The 15,470-nt window shown below is 45.4% G+C and overlaps 1 protein-coding gene across 1 annotated transcript in view; it reads right to left on the bottom strand.

The window, feature by feature from the left end:
• Atp10a (ATPase phospholipid transporting 10A (putative)) overlaps window positions 1-15,470 on the bottom strand; it is a 168,318-nt gene that overhangs the window by 34,808 nt on the left and 118,040 nt on the right. The window contains 5 exon segments of the mRNA XM_036191110.1: window positions 831-1,048; window positions 4,390-4,642; window positions 6,215-6,345; window positions 7,482-7,613; window positions 7,975-8,081. Coding sequence (XP_036047003.1) covers window positions 831-1,048; window positions 4,390-4,642; window positions 6,215-6,345; window positions 7,482-7,613; window positions 7,975-8,081 — 841 coding nt within the window.

Below are 15,470 nucleotides of genomic sequence, written 5' to 3'. Positions count from 1 at the left end.
CTACATATTTAACTTTCATCATCCTGCTAGGATGAGTAACATATTGGTAAACTTGTTATAGTAATTATTGACTGAGGGACTAAATTGCTAGGTCAGAAAGCTTGAACATTCCTTGATATATATTACAGAATGCTGGAAGGAAAACATGTTCCAAAGAAGTCTTCCTCTTCCCTCCCAGAGCCTTCCTTCTTTTCCACGTGACAGATATGAACCCAAAGATTAACATCCACAATTCTAGATTCCTGTACTTAAATGGTAGCTTCTATATGGGTCTAAAAGTGTTAAAAGAATAAGACCATCCCAAATGAGCACAAATAATTTCCTGTCTGTTCTGAAAACACTGCAGAAGTCAAAGGATCTTGTCAGGGCCTGTTACTCACTTCTAGAAATTTCTCTGCCTAATGACAGTGGTCCATAAACACATTCGCCACTGACAAGACAAGAGAGAAATCTGCTTTGTGCTCATCTAATTAAAACTTTATGGGGCAGGTAATTGGCTCTGCCTTTTCACACATGTCATCTTGTTCCGATGTTTTGTTCATTTCATTTGGCTAGGCTTCCTCTTTGTCACCCTCTTTAGGTGGCTCTCTTGGCAACCACCCAGCAGCAGACACCATGGCAAAGAGGCAAAATAAGTGTTTTAAGAAAGATACAATGGTAGAGAGAGGGGTTGGCCAGAGAGCTTCTGCTTGTGGAGCACAGCCAAGCCTGAGCTTATCTGAGTGATTAAAAAGAGAGAATTTTGATTATCAGAGACAATGGAGAGTGGGAAGGAAGCAGGATGACAGGCTGCCATCCCTCCAGGAGGGCCACACACGGCCTGTACTCACCATGGGGCTGCTGAAGGCAGTGTGCTTAGACCTCATACTGGCTCTCTTGGCCTCAACCCGACTGCCTGAGCGCCGGTGGGATTTGATACTTGGGCTCTTGTGATTCATTCGGATGCTCTGATGGCTCCCAGTGCTGCCACGGTGGGTTACTGTGCCCACCTTGGGCACCACTTCCTCCTCTTCTGAGTCTGCCTCTTGGTACCTGGCCAGTCGCTGGGCTATGGGGACAGGAACACAGTATAAGACATCATGGGGGAGACTTCATCAATTCAGGGTGTTGGAGGTTCTATGATCGTCTGTCCCAGGGGACACCCCATCCTCACTCTCTAATGGTAAGGCTGTACTTAGTGACTGTTTCACTGATGAGGGGCTTTAGAAAGTTCCTGCCACATCCCTACTTACCTGCACTCTCCACGAACTTCCTGAGTGGGCACACCCGAAGAAAGCGGAACTTTTTGGCTTTAACATAGTGTTTAATGTCAGAATCTTCCACAGGTAGGAACACCAAGTCCCACGTCAGAGAACTTAAGGAACTTATTAAGGTTCTACAGCCCAGGAGAAGGAAGACGAAGGTGGCACCCAGGTCCAAGGGATTCCAAAGCTTGGCACAGTGGCTACACTGTGGACTCCCAACTGGTCTTCTCTTCCAGTATAGCTTAGATATGTTTGGGTCTGGTAAAAGGCAGGGCAGACTGCAGGCCTGCCAACACAACAGGGTTCCTGGAAAGATTCCCTGCCCCGGGGTGGCCAGGGCATTCTCCATGTGAAATGGAGGCTATGTTCCACTGTAGCTGTCTTGCACGTGACCATGTGGGTGAGGGAGCTGTCTCCCTGTTCCCCTGGACTGTGAAGTGCTGTAGATCAGCAAGGTTCACTCCCGTGAGACTGCACAGGTGGCTACATGCAGCTAGGACTGGGCTCAGCCAATAAGGCTCTGTCCACAAGGGTCTTGACTGTGGTCCTAAGCTTCAGTCAATGGGAACCACTACCCTGTTAGGATCCCCACATCCACATGAGTGCTTGGAAAAATGGCATGAAGTGGAGCTCACACCACGGTTTCTTGCCAGTGGCTCTCAAAAAATCTTCCCAGGTTTGCCAGGTTAGGGTGACTCTCTGAGTTATGGGTGAGCAACAAGGAACCTCTGCAGGATTACTCCTTCAAACCAAGTATTTAGCCAGAAGTTCAAATGCCAGCATGGCACTTGGCAGAAGCATTAGGGCAGCCTAATATCAGTGGACTTTGGAGAGATGCCCAAAGAAGAGGGTGCCTGTGGTATTATTAGTCAGCTGTGGGAGCCCACAGAGGTTTCCTAGTGAGATCTGAGCTTGCTTTACCCGGCAGGGCTGCATAAAGGAGATGGATTGACCATGAGCATGGTTACCAGGTGTTTGGAAGGGTCTGCACTTGGCTGAACTAACGGGAGGTCTTTTGTTCCACCCCTTGCCATTCCTTTAAAAAGCCCTTTAGAAGAATCAGAAGGGGCTGCTGGATTAGGATCCAGGCCCTCCCGAGACTATTCTGTGTTTCTGTCTGTCTCTCTCCCCTCTGTATTTCTATCTAAATCTCTTATCCCTGAGGAAAGAGGTGGGGGTGGGTCCCCTGCAGTCAGCCCTATGAGCAATTCTGTTCTATTAATCATCAGGCCTTCCTTCGGCAATGAGAAAAACAGGGATAAGGAAGAAGTCACCTGCCACTGTCATCAAGCTAAGTACTTCTCCACAGCAGGATGCCAATATCCCATCTGTTTTCTGGTGACATAAGTCCCAGTGTGCTAGCTGGATGGCAGGGAGGAGCAAAATCTGGGCATGTAATTGTGCCCACTTTCTGGCACCATGTGTTGAGTTGGCTCCAGCTTGGAGACAGACAACCTGTAACCCTCAGGCCCCTTCCTTCTCTCTGAGGCTGTGGAGCCAGGCAGGAGCCACTGCTGTTGTACTGTGGACTGAGGTTGTTTGTGACTTTAGCGGCCTCAGAGAAGCCCAGTCCTAGGCCTGCAGCCAGCTAGCTGTAAGTTATCGGGCCGTGAAGTGAGAGAAGAATAGGCCCATAGTCTCTGTGGCTGGCTCTGGCATGTGAGCCGGGGCCCACTGTTCAGATTTGTATTCACAGTGAGTGTCAACCCATGGGCTGAACCAACTGAAGATGATATGTATCCAGTGCTGGCACTTCTGCACTTCATGTCATGAAGATACATGAAGATTGTTTCATTCCTCAAATGCTTTATTGTGTCCTCTGGAGGTGACAGAACCCTTTAGCATTTGACTTCTATGATTCTGTCCTATGGAGTCTCTGATTGCAACTTTATTTTGTTAATTGTGCTATTAATATTATCTTTGATTGACAAATCAGAACGGTACATATCTATAGGGTATAGAAGTTTTGTTCTCATATATGTATAACGTGTACTATTCATGCACATGAAGCTAATTAATATATCCATCACCTCACCAAGAGGAAACATTAGCATTGACTTAAGGCACTGCTGTGCAAGAGATCTCAAACCTGCTCGTGGCTATCTGAAACTGAGTTCCAGCTTTACAGGCTGCTGTAAACACAATGCCTGGGAGTAGTCTCCAGTCACAAAGCTGAGCAGTAGGAAAGGGGATGGGTAGGCAAGAGGGTTACAGTGTGAGGTATGGACAGGGGAATCAGGTTAGGAGAATAGACAGGGCACATGGGTAAAGGCATGGAAAACACCAGTAGCCGTTTATTTGGGGTGCAAATAAAATGTTAAAGAACAGGCATATTCCTAAGTCTTCTGTATGCAGAAGAAGACACTGGCCATCAAGGTAATTCTTAGGTGCTGGAGAGGCAGCTCAGCAGCTACAGATGTGGTCATTCACTGCCCCCCCCCCTTTCACCCTTCACTCTGTTATGCTTATTGGAAAGAAGGGAATTCTGTTTGCAAAGCAAGAGGGCTTTAACATTGCTATTACTCTAGAAATATGGCTGTTTTGCAGGCATCCTCATCATGTTTTTTTCTCTGGGCAAGGGGTTTAGAAAGCTGATGGCTTTCCCTGAGTCTTCCTTTAGCAAGGAAGGAGGCAGCAAAGGATAAGGAAAGCAGAGACAAGAGGCGGGGCTGCCTGAGTAACCAGAAGTGAAGAGACTCATTTCTCTCAGGCTCCAATGGACACTGTGTTCCAAGGCTAAGAATGCAGCATAAAGTACACACTGCCCATCTGAGAATTCTCAGCTGATAGCTGGAAGAGAGCTGAGTGACCACAGAAAAATCTCTCTGTCCCTCTGTGGGACAAAGTAAAGGCACTGCGGAAACTAGCACTCCAAGGGTGCTCTGCCCGGCTGCTGCGCTTGCCTGACAGAAAAATGAGCCAAAACAGATGCGTATCATTCCAGACACAGCATCGAGCAGGGCAATGTCAGCTCACTCTATAAATAGCACCAGGCTCCCAAGTGATTGCCAAGGATTTATCCTTCCTTGAAAACCAGCAAGTCCTGTAACTTGTGGACGGTTTCTCCTCCCTCCTGCCCATGCAGCATTGGAGAGAGCCGCTTTCTCATCCAGCCCAGACTGGAGGCCTCTGTCCTCACACTCACCATTGGCATCATGAGAATATTCTATGCCAGATACAGTGCATCTTCGAAAGACCATCTTGTTCTCAGTTAAAGTGCCAGTCTTGTCTGAGAAGATGTATTGTATCTGCCCTAAGTCTTCTGTGATGTTCAGAGCTCGGCACTGCAGCTGTGAATCTGTCTCTTCATCATACAGTTCTATATCTTGGTTAATGAAGTATACTTGGCACACCTTAACAATTTCAATGGAAACATATAAGGAAATCGGGATCAAAACCTAGAAGACAAAGGCACACAGAATGAATGACTAGGAGGACCAGAAAGCAGTGGAGTTAATCCAATTGACTCAAATCAAAGGACAAATGACCAAGGAAGCAGGAGCTGTACTGTACCTTTAAGAGCTTAAATGGGTTGGCTTAAAGTCACTATTGGAAAAGGATTAGAGTACTGGCAAAGAGCTTAAACTAGAATAGCCTAGGCTGGTGCGATTGCAGAGCGGAAATCCACTCCTATGTCTGGAAGGACAACGATGGCCTGGAGACTAAGTTGTGCTTGAGAGGGGCTAGGAAAGGAAGAGAGGAGAGAAGAAGAGAGGCACAGTCAGAGTACTCATGAGCAAAGTCACCTCTAACCACAGCAGCACTCTCCCTCAGGTTTCCCCTGGGCCCTGGTGACAGGAGCTGTCCATCACCCAGGGATGTGTCCAGTCTAGGGGGCAGCCATGAAATGAAAACAGTTGTTCCAGTGGCTGCTTTTATGTCTTGCAGGTCGATTTTTGTGATCTTGTGCAATAGAGAGCAAAGGGAAGACGGCTTGAGAAGAGTACCCAGTTATGGTTCGATCATTCAAGACTAACCTTCTGGAAACGAGTGTTTATTTGTAGAATCACAGCACTGAACTAACATTTATGAGCCCGGAATATTACATTATGACTAACTGCGTTCTCTTGGTAAATTAATTATGCTAATAAGACATCAAATATTATCCTAACTCAAGGCTAGAACAAAATCTGCATTTACAATAAAGACTACTCTGGAATGTTAAATGAGACTGTTTTCTCACTGTAGGAAGCACTTGTGATAAGAGGCAGTGATTTCTCGGGCAAGGCTGGACATATCCTCTGGTTACTCTGTTCTCAGAGGGGTTGGTGGTGACCCTCACTGCCCCCTTAGAGCTCTGGGCTTATCCTTCCTCTTTAACAGACCTTCCCGGGTGCTGCCTCTCAGTTGCAGACAAGGAGGTGCTTGAATGCACACTACTGCTACTGAAAACCAATGCTGATCCACGTGCAATCCCAGGAGAGAGCCTCATCTGCAGAGATGCTGTGAATGAAGTAGCTTGGAGTTTGGCTCATAGCAAAGTGTTCGTGTTGGTTTCCTAGTTTTTATGGAGTACAACATCAATATAACATACTTGTGCCTGGGAAAGTAGTGAGGGATTCATGTGGATGTTCTCCATTGGTGTCTGAAATTTTTCAGTAAATCTAAAAATTACTCCCAGATAAAAAAAATTTTAAAACAGTAAATAGAACTAAGGGTATATATAGTCTAACGGTTAGACACTTTTCCCTAGCATGTGTGAGGCCCTTTCTTCAATCACAGGCTAATAATTATGATAATGGTAATAATACCAATAATAAAATAAGGAAACTTTGGCAAAAACTCAATGCTCAAGCATCACTTTAAGAAAAAGCAAAGGAGAGCGTCAACTTGAAAATCACCAAAGGAACAAAAGGCAACATGTATTTGTGATTCTTCAAGATGCAAAGTTTCGAGGAAATTCTTAGCAAGACTTTTGAATTCCCGCGAGGAAAGCAGAGTAATTACCACATAGTACTTAGTATTGTTACCTGCAGAACTATTATCATTGTCAAAAATGAGTAAACCGCAGCGGTGGCTGGGGATAAAGAGCTGCCATCAGACTCAGGAACATCAAACAGTGCTTTTTTCTCTTGATAGCGCCGTACCCACAGTCCATGTCCTGTACGTGTTCAAAGAGAGGCATCATTCATCTGACAGGAAAGGAAAGAAGGAGTGCTGCTTGGGAAAATTAAGACAAATTTAAGACTGTCACTGTACACGGTTATGTTTGGTTTACCAGCTTTCTTTGCCATAGAAGAAAGCATAGCACATAGTATTCTCGGACCCACGGGTACAGAGCTGGGAAGAGTGCACGCTTCATGTTTTGCTCACATTGAGAGTTTCTTAAACTGTGTGTGGTACCACACACCTGTAATCACATCACTTGGGAAGCTATGGTAGGAGGATCAAACATCCTAGGCCAACCTGAACAACTTAGCAAGCCACCGAGCACACCTCAAGGTTTCCTGTTGATGATGGTGAATGGCACCACACTGGTCATTATATAGAAATTGCCTGTGTGCTGGAAGAAGGATTTTAGCATTTGGGTGCCACAAAAACAGAGTCATGAGCTGCTTGGTTAAAAAGCAGGAGGACCTCAATACTGCCAACATGGTTCTTTCTTGGAGATCAGACTTTAGGGTTATACATGCTACTTCCTGAACTAAGTCTCACACCTCTCTGGTTACAGAAACCTTTTGGTGTCATATGTGGCTCTGTCTTTAAAACCTCTTGAGACCACACTTCAAGACCATGTTATACCTATCTGGTACATGCTGCCAGCTGAGCAGAGACAAGGCAGAAGCCAATCCCTGGAGCCTCAAAACACATTCTTGTGAAGCTTATGTAAAACGTTTGGGCCCCTTTAGGATACAAATCATTGTTTTCTCTTGCCTTTAGGATACAAATCATTGTTTTCTCTTTTCATACAGCCACATTGGTATATGTGTGCCTCTCCTATTGTAAGCTTGGTTCATCACTATTGCTGACTCATCCCTGGATTCATTACTTCTAACATGATGGGATTCATCCTCCATCCAAGCAGTCTTTAACTTGGAAAGGAGCATTACTCTGCGTAGCTCCTTCACTTCAATGTGGCCACACTGATGCTGATGCAGACACTCCTGGAATCCAAGTCAGTGAAAATGGTGTGTTTGACCTTGTGCTAGGTCTAGTGGAATCAGGATAGCCTCCCCCATGTTGCCTGTAGACTGTCCAGCAGTCTACTTCCCTGGGGACTCATCTTTGGAGACTTACCAACCGCTGAAAATAGAGACATACAAACGAGGAGAAGGACACACCAGAGGACATCACAGTTCATCTGCCTCTCAAGCTGGCTGCGCTTGTAGCGGGGCCCACTATTGTTCAGCAGGGCTTTGGTTTCATGTCCTGGAGAGGAGGATGGAGGGGTATGGAGTACCAGTCTCCTAAAGACAGGAGCCAATGACTGGATCCCACAAAGCAATTGTGGTGGATTACAGCTCTCTAAGAACTTTGGTCAAAATAAGATGCAGAATGAATAGGCCATTATAACAACTGTGAAATGAATGGAAAGAAATATGCTAAAAATTAAAAAAAAAAAAAAAACCACCAAAAACTCTATTGGATTGAGGTACTATTAATTAACAATCCTGGTTTTTACACTTTTCTGTTTTTCTAAATTACCCAGTTTTCTAAAATGGGTGTAGAAAACTCGGGAGCATCCAGCACAGTGCGGTAGCACACATTCTAAGGTTTAGCGTGTGCCTACCTGCGTAGATGACAATGCCAGCCACTGCTTCTGTGTTCCTGATGGTGCACCCTCGAAGCAGCAGGTTTTCCTTATGCAGTCCAGCCTTCTCCCCATTGCTGTGGATGCTGTGGAGGAACATGGACCATTGCATGTCACAGGGCTGCACAAGTACTTCCAGAAAGACCCAGGGAAACGTGGCTGCTGGACAGGGAAGGGTCCAGAAGGCTCCAGCATAGGTTCTTGTCCTTGTGGGTCTCCACAGCAGCTGAGAGGAAGCTGCTCAGTTAGCTAGTAACTGAACACACAACACAGAAGAAGTCCAGACGAGCTGCTATTTATCTGCTTTGCATGGGACTAACTGGGGATTGACTGCAGAGGTAAGCTGACAAGTCTTGCTGGGTGACTGCTCTTACATCTACTGTGCCAGAAATGCTAACACTGTTCAGTTATCACAAAACACAAATGCCTTGAGAACGGATGGCATGAATTTAGACAACAGTGTGTGTGTGTGTGTGTGTGTGTGTGTGTGTGTGTGTGTGTGTGTGTGTATCTGTGTCTGTGCTTGTGATACATGCATGTATGCCAACGTATGTGTATAGGTACCAACACAGAGGCCAGAGGAGGACATGAGGTATCCTGCTCTATCACTCAGTCTTATTTCCTTAAGACGGGGTCTGTCACTGAACCTAGAGCTTGTCTTTCAGCACATGCAGCTCTCATACTGTTTGTGTTCTCAGCCTCTGCCCCCAGCACTAGTGTCACAGCTATGTGTGCTCACACCTGATTTTTACATGGGTGCTAGGGATTTGAACTCGGGTCCTCATGTTTACCAGTTCTCTTATCCACTGAGCCACCTCTTCAACCCTAATTTTGGTAACACTTTACATCTATTTTTATAAAGTTATTAAGATATTAACATATTCAATTTGAGGTGCATTTCAACCTATGCATGGTGCAAATTGTTTCAGTGCTGTACAGATCCAGAAGTCATGTCCAAGTTGAAGCCATTTACTTTAAAACGTATCCTCTTGGCCCAGTGACCAGTGCTGGCCAACTGAGTTTACATTAGCACTATGCTGGGACAGACCCAGAAGCCCAATATATGAGCCACCTGCCACCTTCCCATACCCACCATAGGCATCCTTCTCCCCACCCTCACTCCAAATGCCTCTGCTTGGCAATGCTCTTACAGAGAGACACACGTGAGCTGCAGACATAAATACATTTTCCATTGAAGAAGAGACTCTAAACAAAATCAAGACTAAAATGCTTGCTGCATTTAAATTTATGGTAATTAACATAAATCACCACAGTGCCAGTTTTTCTGCAGAGCATGTAGAAAGGGACACTCAAGGGACTATCCAATCATCCCTGTGCTGATGGCTCACACCAGCAAATCCAACACAGAGGCTCAAGACTGAAGCTAAGCATTAAGAGACTGGACACAGCCAGGTGGTGGTGGCGCACACCTATAATCCCAGCACTTAGGAGGCAGAGGCAGACGGATCTCTGTGAGTTCGAGGCCAGCCTGGGCTACCAAGTGAGTTCCAGGAAAGGCGCAAAGCTACACAGAGAAACCCTGTCTCGAAAAACGAGAGAGAGAGAGAGAGAGAGAGAGAGAGAGAGAGAGAGAGAGAGAGAGAGAGAGAGAGAGACTGGACAGCTACAGACAAAGCCTTGCCTCATTACCGTCCCAGGGAGAAAACTCCTATGCTCTATCTCTCATGTGGCTGTTTCTCTAGGGACAGCTGGACATAGAAAAGACTTCTCTGGGCAGCTGTGAAGAATAATCACCTGTCATGCTTTCTAGGAACAAGATGAACTCAGCAAAAACAAGAACAGCATTTCAGATTCAACCTTCTTTGATATGATATGCAACTACCTCCAGCCCTCCATATCTGTTAGCTTTGCACCTGCAGATTCAACCAGCTACAGGTGGGTGACACTGGGGATGACGAAATGTCTGTAGTGAACAGATAGATTTGTTTTTCTTGTCATCTCCTGTAAAATACAAAAACAACTATTTACACTGTACTGTTTTTATAGGTCATATCACTTAGAGTTACTATAGTTAATAAGCAAACATTATGCTATTTTTTTAATATAAGGGACTTAAAAATCTATGGTATTCACAGTGAAGACTTCTATAATAACTTCCATGGTACTGAGGATCTAAGGATTGTCCTTCACTCTCTCTGTCTCTGCCTGTCTCTCTCTCAAATACACTTCCTGTGTGTGTATCTCTGTGTGTGTTATACTGGGGATTAAAGCCAGGTCTTCAAAATGCTAGGCAAGTGCAACTTACAAGTGAGCAATACTCTTGACTCCTAGAGTATGTCTTCAAATCAAACCAACTGGGAAGAGAACTTATCACCAGAGGTTGAACTGGCCTATGTAAGGATCATGGTTGCATGAATAGGCAGCTGATGTGGGAGCACAGACACACTCCTGTGAGAAAAGAGCCCATATCAAAGGTGGAAGGAAGACTGGAGAAGAGATCACCCAGTGGGCCCAGTACTTAGTAGCTGCTGGGCTGCCCTGAACTTCTGGGGCTGAGTGCTCTCATCAACAGTAGAACACACAGGCATGTAACTCAGTTACAAAGATGCTCAAGAGGAGAGCCCAAGCTGCCATCAACACCTGCTTCTTGGTTATAAACCCAACTATGTTGTCCCTAGAATCTATGTGTTGAAGTCTCAATCTCCAGGACCTCAAGATATGACAGGGTCTTTAAGAAAGAAATTAAGTGAGGTCATTAGGACAGTCTCCAACACAATCTGACTGGTGACCTTCTAAGAAGAGATTAGGATACACATACACAGAGGGATGCAACGGGAAGACATGGGGACAAGCTGGCCAGCCACAAGCCAAACAGAGAAAGATTATAAGATATCAACCCACCGACACATTAGCCTCAGCTTTCCAGGCTCCAGATTGAACAATAAACCTCTGTCTTCAATCCTGCCCTTCTATAGTTCTCTGTCCTTGGCAATCAAGCGTACCCTTTAACGTTTAATCTGGGCTACTTGAATGCACTCATCAAGTTCTAGTCCTCGGCCTTCATGACTTGTCTAAATATGCTCTTCTAAATGAAAACTCTGGAAGCAAAACTTTATGAAGAACTGACTGATAAGATCTAGTGACCCTGAGAAACAGCAGTGCTCAGCAGAAAAATGTCTAATTCAGCTTTTCTATCTCTATCTCTAACTCTCTCTAACTCATTTGCTGTTGGGAACGTTCATCTGAGTGTAGTGTGTGAGGAAAGGTGAGTACTGGCTACCACATACATGCAGACAAGGGCCAGGTATAGGGGTAGAAAGCCATCCATCTGCACAGACACAGTGGGACAAGGCTTTGATGCTCAGGTAATGCCCAGTGAGCCCTGCAGAGCCAGGAGCAGCAGCTTGCATGGACTTCAAGTCAACTGCTTCCCCAGGGTAGCTAATCTATAGCACACAGACACCAGGGCCCTCAATGTATCCTGCCTGCTGTAGCTCTATAACAGCCTTTCCACAAATGTGTGATGTGAACTCCTGTCTTGCTTTTGTATCATCTCAGTGATCAGTTCTCAATATTATAACTTATTACAAAATATTACAAATTTTGTAACCCTAAGAATTTTTTTCTATCATGTCTCAAGCACTGCCCTGGTTCAGGTTTTACAAATTTCTCTGCAGGAGCCTTCAGGCCAGCATTGTTGGCCCTGTCATCCTCATCTCAGGACATGCACACACCTATGTGTATGCATGAGCACTGTGCTCCTCTGGGAGTAAGCTTTGCAGTCTATGTGCTTCCTTTGCAGGCTTCCTGCTCTGGGCACCACACCACAGAAATGTTCCCTCCTTATGTTAGTTTTAGCATAGAGGAGGTCTCCTTTACAGGGTGGGTTCCGTTTTACAGCCTCCATGTACATCCTCTCTACTAAGCTTCTAGGCCTCAAGCCAGGATCCTCATGTCTTATTACATTTTGTACCCTGTTGTCCCCTTTAGTACTTGGTAAATTTTGACTACTGCCCCAACATTGGCTTTTGGTTGGATCTATTGGGTGTGACTATCTATATATACCAGAGGAGTAGATGGAAGCAACAGAGGGTAGGGAGTCAACTTCCTGCAACTTCGTAGTCAGGGAGCATTGATTGACTTTGTCCCTTGACCAAACAGAATTCTACCTAGTGGCTATTCCTGCCCTTGAGTCCATGGGCCTTGTCACAGTGACAATACAAGTGCTTTTGATCCCGTATCTATACCATGCCTGAAAGGTTCCTGGGCCCCTCCATCCCTGTACAGGTAACTGTACTGCTACTTCCATAAATCTGAGAACTCCATCTGCACCTACAAGCACAGTGACTGGCACCGGCAAGAAGGATATAATGATAGCTAATTGATAGATAATGTCTGGAACTGCTGAACCATAGGCAGACTTTCCTTTGATATAACACATTGTTCAGGTTTTTGTTTGTCTAACTTAAATACATGTGAAAATTACCAAACTGCTTTGTGCGAATGTTCCATTTTCTGAAGGGATGATTATGCCCATTAAGGTAATGAAAGCACCCCAAACACTGATGAGTCTAGTTGATATGATTACAGTTCGCCTTAAAGTTTGCTCATTGCCACTGAAGCTCTAGGATATTTTTCACACAAATCTCACTCTCAACATTAGCCGGAAGAGGAGAAGGAACTGAAACATTTCAATAGTTAGTAATGATCCTGCTGCTCTGTCTCCTAGGGGATGGGGGAGAGGGGGTGCTTTGAATGAGAATGGTTCCTATAGGCTCATAGATTTGAAAGCTTGGTCTCAGTTGGTGGACTGTTCAGGAAGGTTTAGGAGACATGACCTGGTTGGAGGAAGTATGTGGTCTCACTCTCTTTCTTCCTCTTGCCTGAGGATCAAGATGTGAGCTCTTAACTACCGCTCTAGTGCCTGACTGCTTGCATGCATGCATGCCTGCATGCCACCATCCTCCCCACCATGATGAAAATGGGCAGCCTTCTAAGACTGTAATCAAGTCCCAATGAAATGATTTCTTACCAGTTGCCTTGGTTATGCTGTCTCTTACAATAACAGAATAGTAACTAAGACATGAGGTAACAACAGTCCCTGCACTGGTCGTTCATGAGGGTGAGGCAGCTGCCCTAGTAGCAGGCTGCATTTCCCAGGGGCAGATGCTGTGATATTGTATCCAGCTCTGTGACATGCAGGCAGGACAGCTCTGTGGATGCTTACTTGGGGGCAAGAATGGTAACTGAGAGAGCAGAGTAGCTAGCCACACCTGCATGGGACAAATAGACTTGAGGCACAAAACTGCCCAAGACACACAAAAAGCAAGCAAACAAAAACTCTATTATATTTTTTAAAGCAACACAACAAGAAAATATAGAAATTATAAATGTATCCAACATCAAAGCACCCAAATATAGACGCAAAAAGAGGAAGATTTGAATGGAGGGGTAGTCAACTGGCTTTACAATGTGAAATGAATTTCATATCAGACAACTAACCACACACCAAGTCTCTTTATCTCTTATGGAAAAGTGCCAGTATGGTCTCAAAGATCATCACACGTGGACTGAGGAGGTGGTTCCATGGTCAAGCCTGCTTACTACTTTTCTAGGGAACCTGAGTTTGTTCCTCAGCCCACAGGTCAAGGCTGCTCAAAACTACCTGTGATTCCTGCTCCAAGGGATCTGACACCTTTTGGGTTCTGTGGGACCCCCAAACACTAGGGATAGGCAAGACTCAGACTTATGCTAGTGAGAGAACATTGGAAATCACTGCAAATGGTGGAGAATGCTGGTATTTTCAGCCTCTGAGGATCTCATGAGAGCTGAACTATAGGGACAGATTTAAAGAACACAGCGAACTGAAGGGCACTTGAATTATGAAGCCTCTGATGCTTAACCTGCAAAGTACTTCATGTACTGCAATATCCATTCATTTAAAGGACAAAGCTCCATCTTTATATATTCAGAGCTGTCAGATCACCAGCAACTAATTCAAAACTGTTTCCTCCACCCACAAAGAAACCCTGTACCATGACCAGTCGTTCCCCTCTCTAGGCTATACTGCTTTCTTCGAGCCCTGATAACCTCTGATTCCTGTTCTATCACCACAAATAGTCCTGTATTTCCTATCAAGGGAATCACACACTAAGGCAAATACCACCCTCTCTACACAATGGCTTTTAAATCACATGGTTCTTTATACAGGTTCCTTCCCTGGCTTCTCAAGTCAACCTGAGGCTGAAGGAGTGGTCATACTACCTACAGAATTAGGCCAGAGCTCAGAAATGCAGGATAATGTTCCTACAACTACGAGCTCTGGCAAAGGGTGGGAGCTAAAACCCTGGGGTACATTTTCTGAGTGATAATAGCTATAGATCCGGGTTTGGATTAGCTGGTCCATAAAAGAGCAAAATCTACAGGCATGCATGGCAATGGGATTGGAGTTAAGCCATGGCTCCCGGGACAGTAGCTTCAGTCCCATCGATGCTGAAGTGAGGCCGCCCTGGGAAGATAACAGGAACACCTGAGTCCCAGACCAAGGAACCGGCCCTGTAGCTGATGTACTTGGTGAACTAGCCCCTAATACAAGGATTAGGACTAGGGTAGGCTCAGGCTTCCCTTCTCAGGGGAAGGATCAGGAATTCAGCACAATCAGGCCTGCCTCTGAGGAAGGTATACCCTCAACTTGGGTCCCCTGGTGATATCTGCTTACCTGCATCCATACCCTCCCTTTTATTATTCCCAAGATCAGCTTCAGTGTGACTGGCTGGAGTGGAGCTTCTCACTCTGCAGTGTCTCAGAGTTGCAGGAAATATTCTAGGATGCTGCTGCCTACAGCCCACCTCCAAAGAACCACCCAAAGTGAGCACTGGTGGAGGGGTCCATTTTGCCCCACGAGAGTCCATTTACTATGGAGACATGTAGCTGGGGTTCCTCCCCAGAGTGTGAACCATGTTGTACTTTCAGCCTTTAAAACTGTTACATAAACATCTTTATAAGCACCCAGCCTCAGTTATTTCATCACAGTAAAGTAACCAAGAACAGGATAACACAATTGCTGACCTACATTTTCCTATCAATCAGTCATTCTGCGCTACTCATTTGTCATCCCCTCAAACTCAGGAAAACTCAAACCCACCTTCCTGTCACCTATTGTTCTTTCTGATACACACAACACAGACAAGACAGTTCTAGCCACTTTGTGAACTAACCTCTCTCCTAGGGTCCATCTCCGATCTCCTGACCCATCTCACCTGTTGCTCTGTATTACCCTGTAGTAGTGATGTTAACAGCAGTTGCCAGAATGGCAGTGGTCAACATTTAGCAGGCACTAACCATTCTGAAAACCTTGTGTGCATTAAATGAACTTCCCACGATGACCTGAGGGCTGTCCTAAGATTATGCTCACCGCACCAGGGACTCAAGGTTGTCTAGAAAGTATGATCTCTGGAACCTGCCAACTTCACTGCTATGAGGACTCAAAAGGTAGTTCATTTCTGGAAAGGCCT

Source organism: Onychomys torridus, chromosome 1, assembly GCF_903995425.1.
Source record: "Onychomys torridus chromosome 1, mOncTor1.1, whole genome shotgun sequence".
NCBI lineage: Eukaryota > Metazoa > Chordata > Mammalia > Rodentia > Cricetidae > Onychomys > Onychomys torridus.
This window is presented reverse-complemented; position numbering and strand designations above follow the sequence as displayed.